This window comes from Chelonia mydas, chromosome 1 (assembly GCF_015237465.2).
Source record: "Chelonia mydas isolate rCheMyd1 chromosome 1, rCheMyd1.pri.v2, whole genome shotgun sequence".
NCBI classification, from domain to species: domain Eukaryota; kingdom Metazoa; phylum Chordata; order Testudines; family Cheloniidae; genus Chelonia; species Chelonia mydas.
Window position 1 is genome coordinate 337,592,903 of NC_057849.1, and position 18,031 is coordinate 337,610,933.

The 18,031-nt window shown below is 48.5% G+C and overlaps 1 protein-coding gene across 7 annotated transcripts in view; it reads right to left on the reverse strand.

The window, feature by feature from the left end:
• Positions 1-18,031, reverse strand: part of PFKFB3 (6-phosphofructo-2-kinase/fructose-2,6-biphosphatase 3) — a 72,113-nt gene that overhangs the window by 4,057 nt on the left and 50,025 nt on the right. For 2 of the 7 annotated variants that reach the window (XM_043520726.1, XM_037889354.2), the window contains exons 3-15: positions 17,516-17,612; positions 16,569-16,635; positions 15,842-15,916; positions 15,238-15,294; positions 12,119-12,243; positions 10,231-10,438; positions 9,823-9,969; positions 9,138-9,242; positions 7,371-7,500; positions 6,587-6,649; positions 6,282-6,346; positions 4,642-4,815; positions 3,296-3,318 (exon numbers count right to left, since the gene is read on the reverse strand). In XM_043520726.1, coding sequence (XP_043376661.1) covers positions 3,296-3,318; positions 4,642-4,815; positions 6,282-6,346; positions 6,587-6,649; positions 7,371-7,500; positions 9,138-9,242; positions 9,823-9,969; positions 10,231-10,438; positions 12,119-12,243; positions 15,238-15,294; positions 15,842-15,916; positions 16,569-16,635; positions 17,516-17,612 — 1,336 coding nt within the window. Of the gene's footprint in view, positions 1-3,295; positions 3,319-4,551; positions 4,816-6,281; positions 6,347-6,586; positions 6,650-7,370; positions 7,501-9,137; positions 9,243-9,822; positions 9,970-10,230; positions 10,439-12,118; positions 12,244-15,237; positions 15,295-15,841; positions 15,917-16,568; positions 16,636-17,515; positions 17,613-18,031 lie in introns of those variants that run through there. The other 5 variants (XM_037889355.2, XM_037889353.2, XM_043520733.1 and 2 more) reach the window with 3 other exon arrangements.

The window sequence follows — 18,031 nt, forward strand, 5'->3', positions numbered from 1 at the left end:
AAAACTTTAAGGAAGTGATACACAGTTCGTCTTTAAGCATGAAAAGTGAAGGGAAAAGAGAGAAGGGGAGAGGAGGGGAAGAGACTTTAAATTTGATTTAATAAAAGTTCATTCAGGATCAAAACAAATAAAAAGACCACACACACACCCCATTATAGTCAAAAGGCAACAGCTGTCCTCCACACTTGCTCCCCAGTGCCTAGATCCTACAGTGATGAGCATTTACTACAGTCTCTTCCCAGCAAAGGTGCTAGGCTGCTGGTATGTGATCTTATTTCTTGCCTGCTTCCTAGGTTACATATAATCCTATTAACAACAAAGAATCCAATCCATACTAGGATGGTGGTTCCCAGCCACCGATGCTTCAGGCTCTGGGAGCTAGAGTCGGAAGGAAGGGACATTAGATGCTCCGAGATCCTCAGCGGGTGTAAGTGGTCAGAGTTCCACTGATTTTAATGGCGCTACGACATATTTACATCAGCTGAGCATCTGCCCTCAACCCCACCACAGACCTACTTACACCCACGAACAAAATGAGTCAGGGAGTGTACATTAGCGTAACATATATCCCCAAATAGGGGTAAAAGTCAGGGTTGACTATAATTCGTGCAAGTTGCCCTCTCTTCTAGCTGCTAAGGAGGCCACTTAGATGCTCATAGAGATTTGGATCACGGAGGAGGGTGTATGATGACAGACACATGTCTAAGTCAGCCTAAAATGGGATAATATACAGTCAGGGGATTGGAAGAACATGCCAGTTACACATCACCTCTGAATTTGGCCCGAATGCCTTAGCTCATTTAAGGTAGGGAAGAGGAACCTAAGCATAAAGGTGCCACCAGCCAGTCAGCAATGCAAGCTCCAAGCCACAATGGAGTCTGGTCTGCCCTAAGCTTTAGTCTTGCAACTACTGTCAGAACTTGGTGAGCATCGGCTGGGAGCATCGGCTGGTTCAGCAGAGTTCTTGGCCTGGCAAACAGATAGCTGTCCCAAAAAGGTTTTGAACCTCTGCTTCAGAGGGGGCATTTTCAGTGGCACAGTCAGCATCAAGCTGTTCAGTGCCTTTTGATTACAACGTGGACAATATTAAGAAGCACCCTCACAAGCAGTAAGGAAAGGAAAAAGCAGCCGTGCATACTATGCTAGACAAATCAACATAAATCAAGACAAGCCTGCATTTGTCCTTTAACATACAAGAGCTGAGCTCCCCACAAACGAGAATCTTTCAAAATGTCATGCCCAGGTTTGCTAACGTGACCCATTCCCTTTCCCAACAACACAGAGGCTATTAGATTTGATATTGCAGCTAGACTATCACAAGATGAGAGGGAGATGATAAGAATTAATGAGGTTCGTCAGGGTGTTCAAGCATAACTGAATTCTGCCTCTGCTACTGCTCATTTTAGTTAACAGCAAATCCCAGCATCCTGAAAACAACAAGGACAGAGATGCAACATTAACTATGACTCAGGCTGATCCAGTCAGTGAGTAAGACGATGAACTGATGCCTTCTCACCATTACGCTGTACCTGTCTCCTGGCAGACTACAGAGCACCAGTATGTGCCAATTAGGCTCCCTCTAACTAACATTCGGTTATTCTGCAACTGATCTGTAGAAAGCCACACAGTATGGAGTATAAAAGCAGCAGGAGTTAGGGGCATTCATTCAAAGCACAGATACAACAATGGCAAGAATCATATTCTTGACCATAGCTGGAGGGGTCTACTTTACTGTCTACTATCCCCAAGCCAACATGGATACTCTATTCCCCAGAAGCCTCGAATCCCGATTTGTTTGTCACAGTTTTGTAGGTAGATGGATACCATGACCCGACAGCTCCCAGACAAAGTCTAAACAGCCTCCCTTGAGACAGGAGATAAAATCCTTCTAGGGTGAGGGGAGCAACATGAAGCAGGACCCTCCCCAGGAAGCTCATCTGGTGCGACCTCCCACTTTGTGTTCCCTCTAAGGTGCGCGTCTGTGCAATCGCAAAAGAAGGCATCAAGGGCCGCGCACCAAATTAGTGGAGCCGTGCAGCCAAAGGTGGGCCTGGATCCCGAAGAGGCTGTGTAAGGTGAGGTGGGGGTTATAGGGGGTGGATGGGAGCAGTGGAGAGCTTGGGGTGTGCAGGGCTAGACACCCCTCCCCACTGCTGCCTGCCCACTGTTTCTGCAGTAGACCCACACCGGTTTGGCTGGGTTATACAGAAGGGTAACAGGATTTGGTGCCTTGACATATTCAATATATCCAGAGGCATAGGAAAAGATTCAATGTTGTTCTATTCAATTACTGACAAAGCCATGATCTGATTCCCTAGCAGAAAGTGTTATAATATAATTTGCAAATTAGAAAACTCTGACAATTCAAATGCTAAATGGCAGTTATCTACATAGCTCTTGTAACAGAAAATGATACAAGGCCCTGCATTACTTTTTAGCAAAAAGTAATACATAATATATAGATTAGTGAGAATGAATACATAGCAAGGTCAACTGCAGATGCAGCTTCAGCAACAGCAACCCTTTAGTGGAAGGGTCCAAAAAGCTGCTTAAGTCCGATGAGCAATTCAGGTTTTTTGTTTGCACAGTTGGCGCGCATCCGCACATCACCTCGATATTGGTGTTGCACATAAAATTCATTCCGCACATGGAAGGAAAAAATTAGAGGGAACATTGCTCCCACTGGTTGCATTCTAAGGAGGTGGAAACACTGTTGTGTGGGAGTCTCTCCACGAGCCAGGGATACAAGCCGTCCCTGGCCAGGAGGGAACAGCACTAACTAGACATGGGTTGGGGAGGGTGGAGGCTGATTGCACCAGAGGCAAAGCAGCCCCTCTCTCCACCTTTTAGTCAGACACTGCTAAACCACATCTGCTGAAGTAGGAGTGTCACAGCTAACAGGAAGCCAAACCAGCACCCAGGCAGGAAGGAAGGACAAACCAGAACTACAAACCAGATTAGAGGGTACAAGCACTGAAGAGAATCCTTAACAGATTCCAATGTCCTTGACCAAATGCTTGGAAAGGGAGCAGGAGGAGGACAAAAAGGAGGAGAGAGATTGGGGTTTAGCAGTATCAGATCCAAGACCCTTGAGTGTTTGAATACCACTGATGGCCCCATCTTCCCCCCCATAAAGATGCATGAATTTCCCCCTTATGAAGAAAGACTTGGGAGCCACAGAATTAAAATCCAGAACTCAATCTAGTTTCACAGCAGCAACAACAACAAAGATAACAACAAAGCCAGCTGGAAGGTAGGAGACACAGAAAGGAAAAACTCACAAGAAGATACTTACAGACACGCCTTCCCTAGTAAAGGCTGCAAGGAGACAAAGAGATAGAGAAAATGGAAAGAGAGGCATCAGTAACAGAGTGCATGTAGGAAGGGAGTAATTTGAAATCAGCAAGAGGCAACCAACCAAAGAGCAATTCCAGGTCGAAGCTGGGCAGACGGTTAATGGGAAGGAGCGGTAGCATGAAGGACACCAAAACTGGAGGCCTCCTTAACCATCTCCTTTAGTGCTAATTGGGAACCAGATGTTAGTGCAAAGCAGCCACCAACCAGAATCTCCAGCAATTCATCCCAGCCCGGCAGAATAGGAACTCGCAGCCTTACTTTTTAGGACTGGCCTACAAGGCAGTGGAGAGGGCAACAGGGAATTAACATGGACCACAGGGCACAGGAAGAGCAGACACACCAGGCAGCAGGGTCTAATTCATCTATAACTAAGGTCGCTTCTAAGGCCTGAACAGACCCACTTTTACAGGCACTTGTGTAGCCAGTACCCCAGATCTTTAATAGTGGGGGAAACTGACTCAGAGGAAGGAGTTTTACTACTCTATTAAATATCAGACGAGCAATCATGGGGAGAAGTAAGCACTAAGCAGTGCCCCTGGAGGAGCTCCGTCCTCTATAATGGACAGAGCAAGCAAGCCCATGCGTCCCCTTGGGATTTGTGCAACGGTACACAGCAGATGGTTCCGGCCAGGCTGCGAATCAAGTCACAGCCAGTTTATCAGCTCCGTGACAGCTGGTCATTAGGGCTGCTGTTCAAAAAGGCAACATTAGCTGTTCTATTGCCCCACCTCTAGCTAGGCTGGGGTTCCTGGGAGAGCGATGGGAAGGGAAGCAGGTGCGGCCAGGGTATAGGTTCCCAGAGGTCATTATTAAGATAATGTCAAGAATTATTCCTTTATTGCAGCACCTAGAACGAAACTCCAACCTAGTAAGGGACAGCTAGATCCCAGAGAAGGAAGGCTTGGAGAGGCCAATGAACAATCTGGAATGGGAGTGGGCAAACCAGCACCAGGCACCCATTTAGAAGCTTGCACAGTAGCTGAGTTCAGAGGCACTTGAATGGGGCCAGAGACAAATACTACATTTCAACAACACAGCTGGATTTTGGATTTTCAGTTCAGTCTGGATTTGGATTTTCCTGGGCTTCTAAGGGTCCCAAGAAGCAAGAGACTGAAGAGCGAGTTAATTTTAGGTGCTTTTAATAGAAGGGAGGGCGCTGGTGGTAAACTAACTAAACGCAGCTCGAAGACAGCAGCATAATTAAAATAATCAAAGACTGCTCCTTTGATTAATAAGCGACAAGAAGCGAACAACAATAAAGAGAAGAAGAAGAATTCGACTAACTTGTCCAGGCAGCTGCGTGGGCACCTCTTGGGGCATACAGACTGGCAGGGCAGCAGCAGAAGAAGCCACATGCTCGTCAAAGCTGTTGATGCGCGGTTTTTTGGTGGGCTCTGGGCTCGCTAGAGGGGTAACACTATTACGTCTCATGAGCGGGTTAGGTCCCTTCTTTGCTTCCTAAATTAGAGCGAGACAAAGACAAAAAGAAAGAAGGCGAAAGTTATGAAAAAAAGCAATTTTAAATTCTCCTCTATTTCCCCGCCCAAAAAAAAAAAAAAAAACCATCTACATACATGGTGCATGTTTGATGCATTAATGTCCCTGATCACCAAGTGCAACACAAAGGCCAGGAGAGACGTTCCAAGGGAAAAAACCCTACACTCTGAACCCTTCTGGTTCTATGCAGAAAAGGCCATGACTTGCAGCGATAATTGACTAGAACAGGAAGGCTCTTCTGTCTCCTTCTCAAGATCTTTCCTGCTGACCCAAGCAGATAGGCAAGAGGGGAGCACAAAAGCAAGAAGCACAGGCGGGCGCGAGTCTAGCCAATGAGAGCGATTGATTCAGCAACTGGACAGAACAGCCAGCGAAGTTCCACTTCAAAGAGCTTATGCTCACCTAGGGGATGTTGCGCTTCCTGGAACTGCCCACACTTCCCGTGTGAAAGGGAGGGACAGCTACCCATGCAGCATATTAGGAGAATAACCAGAGCAATTTGTGCTTGTCTAGCTTTATGTTATCACCACAGCCTAGCTCTTGTTATTGCTGCAGAACCCATTGCTACAATACAGCAGCTGTCACAGGATTCAGAAGCTCTTGATCTACGCTACCCAGCCAGGAATTGCTTCACCCATTGCCGACTACGCAGCCACCTCTAGGCGGGAAAGGCTGACTTCTGGCAACCCTACGATGCAGTTTAGGACAGGAAGTGAAGAAGAAAAAAAGAGCCACCTGAAAGGGGGACAATTTAAATTGGATCTATCAGCACAACACCCCCGAACACCATGCTGGAGCATGCCTTCAGTGCCAACACCATGGAAGTATGCTGTCTCCTAAATCATCAGCACCACTGCTCAGAGCACCTACATGTTCCTTGGAGGTCTCCTAGCCACGTACTGACCAGGCTTAACCCTGCTTAGCTTACATGCCCACAGCACATTAATCTCACTCTCCAAAGGAGACTGCTAACATTTTTCCTTCCTCTTCCCTAGCCCTCCACAAGCATACAACGCACTCACCCCTTCTGCTTAACGAGGAACGTGGCCTGATGGCTCTGGCCCTAACTACGGCACTGCAGAAATCATTCCCTGCCTCCTCCTCAGGCATTTATCAGTCTAGGCTCATTGGCTGTCAGAGGGCCTGATCCAAAGCCCGATGGAAGTTCTGTCCATTGACTTCAGTGCGCTTGGGATCAGGGCCCTAGAATGGAGGGGAAGCACCTGAAGGCAGGTTGGGGGTTTTAGGGTCTTTAATTTCTGAAGCCTCCTCATCTGCCGCAACTCCTGCAGCCAGTTCTCAAACAGCTGCTCATGGTGCCCAGCCCAGCGATCCCCAACCCCAGCCCCTCTTGAAGTCCTTGTTGCCGGCTAACATTAGGAGGAAGGAGAGAGAGTGACAGAGATCTAAAGCAAACCACAACTCACCTCTGTCTGGTCTCTGTGGGTGTTCACCGCTTCGACGTTCAGACAGATGGACTCCACTCGGCAACCTGCAGTGAGGAGCAAGAGACCGTGAGCAATTGATGGTTCCTCGTTTCTTTAGGGTAGAGCCCAAAGGTCTCCGTTAGGATCAGGGACCCACTGGGCTAGGCAGTGCACAAACACACAGGAAGAGCGCTCCAGTCCTGCCCCAAAGAGCCTACAATCTAGCCTGAACCAAGGTGTAACCATCAGCAAACACTTCACCCAACCGCGCTAGCCAGCACGCCAAGGGAAAACATTCCACTTACCATAGGCCACAGGTGTCAGCTTCAGCACCGTGTGAAGGGGGCATTTCAGGTAGGGCATTTCAGCTGGAGGAACGGCAAACAAGGGGGGGAGGGGAGGTTAGTGACAGCACAAGTGGCAGAGTCCCCTCTGCAAATGTTGTTTGTATACGTATGGACCAACTCGTTAGAGGCCGGTGGGACTCCTCTCCCCCCTCCCCGTGTATAACTTAGCACACTGCCTAGGTCACCCGAAGCACAGGCAAAACAAGGGTCCACCCAGGGCTCCTCTCTACAGCTGGCCCAACGCCCCTGGCTAGTTCCAACCTCCCACTTCAGCAGTAGGCCGGACTGGGAGACTGAATGCCCCCTCCTCGGCAACTTGGGGACTCCTCAGGCCGACCCTGGAGCTCACTTGGTGGTGCCAGGGTTCCAAAAGATGTTCAGAGGAATGACACTGCAGCAGCCCAGAAGCTGGAGCAGGGACCAGCAGCATAGGAGAGGTCCTACACTCTCAGTGACCAGCCCACCGCATGATACAGCAGGGGCTTCAGGCTGGTGCAATTCCACATAAAATACCATGAGCGTCACATGGCCCAGACACAGAACTGTGTGCACCAAGCAGCACTCCCAGCACCATCCAACTTCGAGAACTCCTTGGAGGAGTGTGTGCAAGGAATCCCTTTCTCTCTGAGCTTCTGTAAAATACCCCCATCCGCCCTCCCCTGGCATCCCAATGTAGAGCAGCCGAAAGCAACATGGGACCCAACTGCCTCCGGATAAGACTGCCGGGGTGTGTGTCACATACCCGCGCTCTTGTCTAGGAAATAAGCCAGAAGGCACCGCATCACAGCCTGGTGACAGATCACAAGGACGTTCTCCTGCCTCTCCAGCTCCATGATGACTGGCTCCAGGCGCTGCACCAGATCTTGGTATGACTGCAAAATAAGTAGAGCGAGAGATAAATTCACAGAGCACAGTCAGGAATTACAAGGAGTCAAAAGCAAAGCCACCGTTTTGATCCATCTACTGAGTTCATGCTTTAAACCAAGTGAAACCCCCAAAGCTCCTGGAGTTTGGAGCTGTATCCATGGCTTACAGGACAAAAGCAGCTGGAACACTGTTGAAATGATGCTTTACATGAGGTCTGTAATAAGAGGTGTTTCCTTCTCCTACTGGATTCTTTTAAACTAGACATATATTCACAACCCTCCTCTCCTACTATACGGAAGAATCACCACCATCATTTGAGATCCACCCAACCTTTCCACAATGCCAGCGAGAGTTTGCCTGGAGTTTGTGCCCTTCTGCTTAAGCAGATCTGTTCTGAACCACGGACATCTCTCAGCTCAAAAATGAATTTAGCTTTGGTGAAAGGTTCTAAATCAAACAGCCTTGCAGACTGAGCTCTTCCATCTAGTCAGAGTACAGGAGGCAGAGACAGTGCGAGATCCCCCACACCGCCAACCTGTTTTAACTCTGAATGATAGGGACCACCCTCTACGAATCAGGAGATAGTTTTGGCTCAGTGGAACATCTGGTCCTTGGCTTCTCCGCAGAGACTGCCAGCATGGTGGCCATCTACCCACTAGGAATTGACTTTCAGTCACGAGTAATATGGATTTGAACAGGTGAACTTGTGGCAAAAGGCTCTATGGCCCATTAGCCACCCCTTCCACGTAATTTCAGCAGTTCTCTAAAATGAACACGCCACATCTCATGACAGAACACTAAACACAAGGTCAATTCTCTGCTCTGGTATTAGCTGGGAGGAGAAAGAACCTCAGCAACAGACAGACTTCTGCTTTCATATCTGCACTGGATACTGGAAGGGTTTATTAAGCTACATGGAGTTTTCGAGGATAATAAATATCTATGTTTCAGAAGCTTGTTTTTCTACAAGAGCCATATACTCTGGAGAACAGAAACAAGAGTGGTGGCTGGTGGGAATTTTAGCCCCTACAGTCAATATTACGCACATCACTATTCCATAACTTTGAAATCCACAAGCCTGTATTTTTCCAGGAACTGGTGGATATTCCTCATACATCTTTATCTTTATTCCATAGCACTGAACTAAACTCCCATGTCAATGAACACAAATCCCTTCATCACCCGCTAAAAATGTACCATCAGCTCACTGCCCCAGCCAGCAGAGAGCTCTGGAGAAATGCTACCATCAGCCTCAGGAGGGTGCCTTAGGGCAGGGCAGTAAAGAGAACTCCTTTGGGATGGAAGGTTCTATTTTACATTAAATATAGGGCCAGATTCAGATACCTTTGCTCAGGTTAAGCAGCACCTTATGCCTCGAGCGGTCTTGTTGAAATCAACGGGACCATCCAACAACTTGACGAAGGTATCAGAACCCTCCCATTAAAATTTGACAAGCGCCCAGATGGGGTCAGCGCTCACATCTAGTTACCACTTTGACTCAAAGTACTCAGCAGTCCTAGACTGATGCATTCCTTTTCTGCCCTCTAGGTTGGATGCAGTGCAGAAGGGTATACGGGTATGATAGGAAAGTATCTGGCATTTTAGACCAGTCACGTCCCAGAGGGTTTCTCTGCAGACATACCTCTCCAGAAGGGTAGCGGTAATAGTACTTGTCCTGATCGCGTAAAGCATATTCCTCCGGGTGCTGCGCCTTGATCTCTTCGTAAGTCATCTCTTCACATACACCCTGCGGGAACAAGACATCCCCCAAGGTTATTTACTGGGCTTCAGACAACAGAGCTGCAGGTGCCAGCCAATGCAGGTACCAGGCAGCCTTACAGCAAACCCTTCTCCTGCACTCAGGAAATAAACTGCACTTGAGCCCCTAAGAATTCAGCCGTACAGTGGCCCCAGGTGGCAGCAATGTTAAACCAGTAGGTTAGAGACAAAAGCTAACAAGCTCTTTGGCAGCACCGCATTTGCTACCAAAACCAGGCCGGGAAACACTATTGCCTCTTTACGTCTCTGGAGAGGTTTGACGTCACTGCTTGGGAAATGTCAGCAATGGCTGTCAGAGCTAGGCACGGAGTCAGCTTCCCCCACTTAGCACTTCCACCGCACCTCGGTCCTGGCCCTCCCCTTCCCATGCTCGCTATTACAGCTCCAGGCCTCTCCTGGACAAAACCAGCCGAGCTGGCCAGGTCACAGTGTGTTGGAGCGGGCAAACCTCGCTTCCACTGTGACATTTGGGCAGAGGTGGAAGGCCAGCGCCCTCACTGCTCCGCTCAGTGAGAGTCGGCAATTAGTAAGCCAGTTAAGATGCTTACAGCATCAATTTCGTTGAGCGCCTTCCACTGTTCATAGGGCAGCTTGAGGGCTTCCGCCGTTTGGATTGTCCTCTTGAGTTGGCTGGTCCAGATTTTGAGGTCCTTCAGGTTCTGCTCCTCAACAAATTTGTTCAATGCGCTGGCAAACTAAAGGAGATAAAACACAGAGGGTGGTTACTGAACCTCTGTTACCCAGGGCTTCCAGATGGCCCTGCTTAATTACCCCTGATTTCAGAGGAGCTCATTTAGGTGCCAGTAGTGCACTGAAATGTTGCCAAATTCGGAAGACGCATTCAGGCCTACACCAAGTATATATATCTGATGCCACCTTGTCTCATACACGGCATATTACACAACCAGGGACTTGCTCCCACCTGCCCAAATACAAGAGGGATATTGTTCCCCTACCTTCTTGCCCCTATTGGAGAGTCCACAGTCGCCTCCAATCCTCCCTTTGAGGTTGAATTCACTCTCGCCGTGTCGACAGAGATAAATGGTGCGCGGCTGGACGTGGATGTTCATTAGGTAATAGACAATCCTGCTCTGGATGTGATCCTGGACCCTGTTCACCAGGAACCTCCGGCCAACGTCAATCACTTTGATCAGAGACACATCCCTGTGGAAACCACAGTAAGGAGCAGTGGAAACATGAATCAAAGGCAACTCTCGAGAATAAATGTCAAGGGGATATAATCCCCATGTTAAAAGGATTTGCTGCAGGGGTATTTCATGGTGGCTGTAAGGCTTTCCTTTGAAACCACTGCTACATTGAGACTGGCCAGGTGATCTCCATTTTCCTTGTTCCATTAAAAAAAGATTAAATAAGATTATTCTGACTCCAGGCCCACGGCTGGTAGCTAGCACAAGCCTCCATTGTACGAGAGATCTGGGATGAGACAGCATCCCCCATGTGGCTTTCACACCTCGGGACAGCTGAGATTGACAGCACACACTGAATGATTGACTACACTGAAACCCTGAAGGCCCAGAGAAAGCCACCTGCTGCCCCACGCCAGGTGCAGAAAGTCATAGGATGATGAAGGAGTTACTCATGGTAAAAAAAGTGTTCCCAAATGGAGATGCAGAGGAGATAAATACTGTAGCACTGCAATATTTATCTGACTGACTCTATCCAGAGTCACTTAGGATGACTAAGGCCTCCTGGGTGTCTGCTCTGGCTGGAGAGTTGATTACGGTAGGGGACGGCTCCCTCCCAGGGCTCGCAATGTTACAGAGCTTTTGGGATAATGTCAAAAGGTTCACAGAAGTACCCCAAATCTCAGCTGCCCCTCCAAAGTTCTTGGGTCTGGAAACCAGCCTGAAAGCCTCAAAAGATCAGCACATGCTGCTTCTGGTCGGCCCAGAAATTGCATGTAAAAAGTTCCGCAGGATGTTCTGGTCCTCTGGTTCCATGCTGGAGCCACAAGGCATAAAAGATGGTGAAAAAGCCCACATCTTCTTGGTTCTCCAACAGAGGCTTGAGTTTAGAATGAGAGCTTGGGGCTCGCTCTTATTTTATTGTAATACAGGGGTGGGCAAACTTTTTGGCCCGAGGGCCACATCCGGGCGTGAAACTATATGAAGGGCCGGGTAGAGAAGGCTGTGCCTCCCCAAACAGACTGGCCCCTGGCCCCTATCTGCCCCCTCCCACTTCCCACCCCCTGTCTGCCCCCCTCAAAACCCCCAACCCATCCAACCCCCCCACCCTGCTCCTTGTCCCCCGACAGCCCCTTCCCAGGACCTCCCACCCTTAACTGCCCCCCGGGACCCCACCTCCACCTAACCCCCCTGCTCCCTGTCCCCTGACTGCCCCCCCCCCCGAACCTCTGTCCTAGTCAACCGCCCCATCCCCCGACCGCCCCCCCCAACTGCCCCCTGTCCCCTGACTGCCCCCTGGGACTCCCTGCCCCTTATCCAACCCCCCGGCCCCAGCCCTATTACCATGCCGCTCAGAGCAGCATGTCTGGCCACCGCACTGCCCGGCCGGAGCCAGACACGCTGCCGCGCTGCCCTGCATGAGGGGCAGCCCCGCAGCCCAGAGTACTGCCCAGCACCTGCCGGCATGGCTGCTGGGGAGGGGCCGGGGGGCTAGCCTCCTGGGCCAGGAGCTCAGGGGCCAGGCAGGACAGTCCTGCAGGCCGAATGTGGCCTGCGGGCCGTAGTTTGCCCACCTCTCTTCTAATAAATTCACTTTTTCAAACAGACACTGAAATACAGATCTATATTTTATTACCCTTTTCTTCCAAGACAAAACACCTCCAAGCCAAGCTCTTTCAAAAAAAAAAAAACCCCTTACCTGTCATAGTTATCTGGGTCAAGCGGCTGGTAACTGGCCTGGTAACAATTGATTCTCTTCATAAAGTCTTCCATGGCATCAGCAGAGTTGCAGTCCCTATAATCTGGGCTGGACAATTTAACTTCCTGCAGAAACACAGAAAGCAAACCAGTGAGTCATCAGAAAGCTTTCTGTACAGACAAAAGCTAGTACCTCAGTCAATGACAGTGCAAACACGATATGTCTTGGAACAATCAGGCTGTTCTAATATCAGGTGTCAAGCCTTTCAAGAGTCACGTACAAAGAGTCCACTTACAGCTGTAATTTTGACATTATAAAAGAAGTAAGAACTAATGGTAAGTGTAAGATGGGTAAATGCGTGGCTGCAGCATGTATCTTGGGTTACCATTTCCTCTCAGAATCAAAGGTTAGCTAGCTCAAGTGTTTCTCAGTGATTTAGCCTCAATATTTTGTTGCCAAGAAAAGAGAAGCGAGTCCGGTGACAGTCACAGCTGCCTAACAAGTTGGCTGAACACACCCATACTAAGGGAAAAAAATATACCATCCAACTACTTGTAAAGAGAACCAGTGATGTCTACGTGGTTAGAGTGGAACATGGGAAGCAAGTGACCTTAGGCAAGATAGTTGTACAGCACGGAGCAGAATGGGGTCCTAATCCATGAATACCTAGTGCATTATAAATAATGTAAATGTTCTGTGCCTCGGTTTCCCCACCTGCGTAACGGAGGTAATAGTACTTTACTTCCTCCCCCTGGCCTCATTAATTAGCATTTGTGAATTGCTTTAGGATCCTTGGATGGCACATGCTGTAAGGCCACAATGTTATCATCCAACATTTACTCTACGTTTCTGATGCTGCAGCACCAGGCTTTGGCATTGCAGCTAACAGTGTTGGTGTTGCAATTACATCAAACTCGCTGACCCTACAATGGCTTACACATGTCAGTAATATGGAAGCCAATGCAACACCTCATGCAAGTAAAGTTAAGTGTGTGCAGAACTGTTTGCAGGATCAGGGCCTTGTGTCGTTGCTGTCATTATTGCAATTTATTTTCTTATATGGCACCTGAGCACTAACACACTGTTAATCTGTAATGTCCGGTGAAGCAGAAACTGACATACACGTAGGAGCCAATTTTATCTCCAATCACGTCCTCATTAATTAACTTGAAGGGAAGTTATTGATTTGTGTAAAATAAGGTGTATGCTATCCATAGAGATAAGAAGGGAAATAACCAAATCAAGAGTTAGGATAGAGAGAGAGAAATCTGGTCCGCTCCAAGGTTTTGCCCATGGAGACCAAACTCCCATTCAACTTCTTCACAGGAGCTGTGCTTGTATGAGGGTGACAAGATGGACCCCATTCAAGTGTAGGATGTTCCCAGGTGCACCCTTATCTGTCTGGATGTAACTCAACACTGCGTAGGTAGCTAGTACCATTAAGGGAATTCTATGGAAAGGGGAGATATGAGTCATCTTCATCTGTGGTGACACCAGACACCAATACAAGACAAACCCGTGCCCTAAAACCTTGTCACCTAGGAACAAACACCATATGAACTCTCGGCATCCAGCCAATGGCGTCTGAGGTGCTGTAAAACGACTTGGAAAGTTGTGATGTATAACTGGAGATAAGATTGGCAGTTGGAACAGTGCCTGGTAACAGGTTAGCAGGGAAAGTGAATTTTCATTAAAGAAACAAAAAAAAAGCCCCTCTCTGCTCTGGCCAACCCTAAGACAGGGGGTCACCTCTTCTGACACAGGCAGGGCAATACATCAGAAAGACAGTTTCTCAAGAAGGAAGTTGCATGCCATTAATGTTTCTTCCCTAGCTAAAAAAACGTGCATAGTGAGGCCTGGTTACTGTCTTTTCTTGTGCATCTGTTTAATAGCAGACCTTGAGTAAAGTTTTCAAAAAGCACAGAAGTGACTTAGGAGCCTAAGTCCCACTGACTTTCACTGAGATTTGGGCTTCAAGGTCATTTTTGAAAACAGGATTTATAATCCAGCCACTTAAGCACATTTGTTATTAAGTTATTGTGACAAAGTGGCAATATTTTGTAATATTTTTATAAGTCATACGTGTGCCTCAGTTTCCCCCATACTTTGGATTGCTACCAAGTAGTGGGAAAAGGATTAAGTTCGCTCTCAGGGCAGACTACAAAATATAGATGTGTGTCACCTCTGTCTGGGTAGAACAATTAGAGTCATTAAGAAACTGGCTGAAACCAGCCCAGATCTACAAGGGGTCCAGAAACACAATGCAAGCTCCAGTGACTCATAACGTGAGTCTCACCAGCAGGAAGCTCCGGCCAGGGGGGTTGTGAACTCAGCATGATCCTGCCTGGAGAACAAAGGACAGACATGACCAACAGGGGATAAGAGATGGCTTCTGGAAGAAGCTCGGGGCTTGGAATGGACTGAGGAAGGAAGTCAACGAGAGAAAGAGCTTGAAAATGGAGTTCACCAGAGCTTGGCTGGTGAATTGTGGCTTGACCAGGATGGACTACCCTTTAACCTTCATTTCTCTGTTCTAACCTAAGGACTTCCAATGTTGTGTTCCACTTGACTAATAAACCCTGCTCTGTTTTGAAAATGCTGTTTGGGGGTGGCACTGCAAATACCAGCTGGGGTGCATTAGTCCTTGAAGAGAATACACGTCTCTACCAGGAGTCTACCTCCGTTGGACTTGCTGAGCAGAGCAGGGCTGCTGGAGCCCAGTAGCTCAGTCTAGGAGGCCGTGAAGCAGTGTGGCCTACCCTGAAGGAACAGTGAGACCCCCATGGCGGGGAGGGGTCCTGGCACACTGCAGGGCTTCCTCCAAGAAACTGTTCAAAAGCTGGGGTATGGCAGTACATATTAAAAGAACGGGGACTGGGGAGCACAGAAAAGATTGAAAGTGACGGCTGTATTCAAACTCTTTTGCACAGTCCTGAAGTGGCTGGTGCCAGATAGTCTTTACACACTTTCTGCCCCGAGACAGGTAAAAACTAAAGATCCTCAGCTGGTGTAAATTATCCCAGTGCCGCTGAAGTACAATAAGCTGATCCCCAGCTAGGGTCAAATACAATCTGTGCACATACAGGATTCAGAAATAGTTAATAGCTTTCCATTCTCACCATAACATTGGTGGCAACCACGGATGGGTCATTGCAAACAGATTCAATGAAGAACACCTGGAAGACAAAGCAAACGCCAGTTGAAGATTGGAAGTGAAACATACGGAGTTTATTACATCCAGCCTGATGTCTCCTCTAACCACTCCATGCAATTCGGAATAGACTGTTTCAAAACTATTTTCTAATCCACCATATGGCAGAAAGTTTCCCCTCTCACCAGCTCATCTATTTTATTCTCCTTGGCTTGGAGATCTTAGGGGGGAGTAGGGTAGAAATGTTCTTATGCTTGGTTCCCACTAACCTGGGCTCTGGAAACCCAGGGTCAATTCCCTGCTTCACCACAGACTTCCTGTGTGACCCTGGGCACTTAAGCCCAGATCCTCAAAGGTATTTAGACTCCTCACTCCCAAGTTAGGCAACTAAATACCTTCAATTGAGGACCTGGGCCTAGGGCCTAAGTCTCTCTGTGCCTCTGTTTTCCCATCTGTAAAACAGCACTTCCCCATCTCAAAGGGGTGTTGTGAGGCCTGAGAGATACTCAGATACTATGGTAACGCAGGCCATGTAAGTACCTTAGATAGATAAAAGTCTGGTGTATACTGACCTTGAACCCATTTTCTTTGGCAAAGTTTAAGACCATTCCTCTTCTCTCCCTTGTTGTGTTGGTAGCATCAAAAACCTATACAATAAAAATGCCAGGGCGGTCATCTTCAGGGGACATTTAAATAGCTCTCGGGGGAGGGGAAGAGGGGAATATTGTTTGACAATATATTTGCTGGGGTTTAGAATCAGAAAAAAAAAGTAATAAATTCATCACTTCAGGCAGTATTCAGTTCTAAGCCTTTCTATCTTAGAACAAAACCATGGCAGTAAAAACCTCCAGAAGGCAAGTAAGGGAGCAAAAGGGATCCTGTGGATTTAATGGAGTGTGCAAGGAAGGATGGTCTTAAGGCACTGAAGTTGTGGGTTCAGTTCCTGGCTCTCCCACCACAAACTTCCTTTGTAGCCTTGGTCAAATCACTTAATTCCTCAGCCTGTTTTCACCCTACAGGCAGCAGGTAGAATACTCATAGGGAGGCTGTGAGGAAGACTTTGTTCAGGTTTGTGAGGCTCTCGACACTGTGGTGATGGGAGCATCTAAGGAAAACAGAATCTGAAGTCCTGTAATGATGGGAACGGCCTCTTCCCCAAGGCACTGTTCCAGTGTGTAGAAAACGGGCCGCAGGATGGAGTTTCACTGGGGGACTGTCTCAGCACACACTGACAAGGGAGTATTTTGAGGACGGAAAGAGGCCTCTTGTTTCAACTAGCAGACCCCTATCTGAACTTACCGCGATCTGGCCACCTTCCTCCGACAGGTACAACTTGACGTCTCTCAAGGCGGCTAAGGCACATTGTCTGCAGCAGAGGAAGAGAGAGATGTGTTTCTTAAGTAATTAGAGATGCTTGTAAGACCCAGTGGATTGGTCCTAAAGAAGAAGCCTTAAAGTTCCAACTCCTCCTAACCTTCCCACAACCCACAACTCCTGGTATGTGCAAGAACTGACATCCCCTGATTGACGGTCCGGAGCTGTGCAGCCAAAAGCCCCTGTTCTGGCATTTACCGCGAGGCCACCGGCAAGCGGCTTCACATCCATGAGGTTTGCCCATTTTGCAGATGGGGACCCCAATCCTGACTTCCTGTGAGCACCTGGTTAGATAACAGCTATAGCGCTCTGTGAACATGCAGCCACTCTGCAGGCTAAATATTATTCAACACCTCAATGGACAGTGGGTGGCCTTGCACTTTCTGGTGGCTCTGACAAGCTAAGAGGGAGCTGCACTCCGCTTTCTCACCACAGAACCCCAAACCAGGAATGTCAATAGCCTGGCCTGGGGCGGGGGAATCCCTGGGCTCCAAGGACGATTCTCTCAGGGCTCACTTTTCACAAGTGCGGAGCCCCCTCAAAAGTTTAGCTAACGTCAAAGGGAGCTGTGGGTGCTCAGCACTTCTGAAAAAATCAGGCCCGAAGTCTCAGATCATCAAAGGGAACTGGTGCCTAAATCCCTTTCAGGATCTGGGCCTAAGCCCTGAATGAGAAACCGACAGAGAAGCTGGGTGGGGGTGAGGCAGCAGGGGAAATGTTAAGAGACCGGGTCGGTCCGTGCTTCCAGTTACACTGCTCTAACTCCAGAGAAATTCCCTTCAAATCAGGGGGAAGGGTTACCTCTAATTTACAGCAAATTTTGGCTCAAAGAGAACGGGCGGCTTAACGGAACAAGACAACAGCAAACTTACTTCCGGACATTCATGCCCTCCTCGTTGTCGGGGCGGAAGAAGTCATAGGAGCTGTAATGCTTCACCGCCTCCCGGCGATACTCTCCCACGTTGAAAACTGCAAGGTGAAGGCAGGCAGTGAGTACAGCATTGGAAAGGGGACAGCTGGTATGTCCCATACACAGCTCAGCAGGCTCCAGGAGGAGCACGACAGCATGTACGGGAATCCATCCAGAGACTAGCAGGAAAAGGGTTAACCCTTTCTCTCTCTCTAACACCCGCACTACGAAAACAGCATCTCCAGCAGACATTCTCCAGGGATCCCAGCCACAAGGGTGTCAAACATGGCTGAGCCCAGCAGCCCACTGCAAGGAGCTTCTGGCAAGTGCCCACACTCTCTGGACAAATCCGAGAGCCAGATTCACCCTTGGAGGAGAAGGCGCAAAAGGCTTTGGGAAATCCCTCATACAAGCCCTTTCAATAAAAAAACCAAATGGGCTTGGCCCCCTCGGCGAAAAATTAACATCTCTGTAGCCT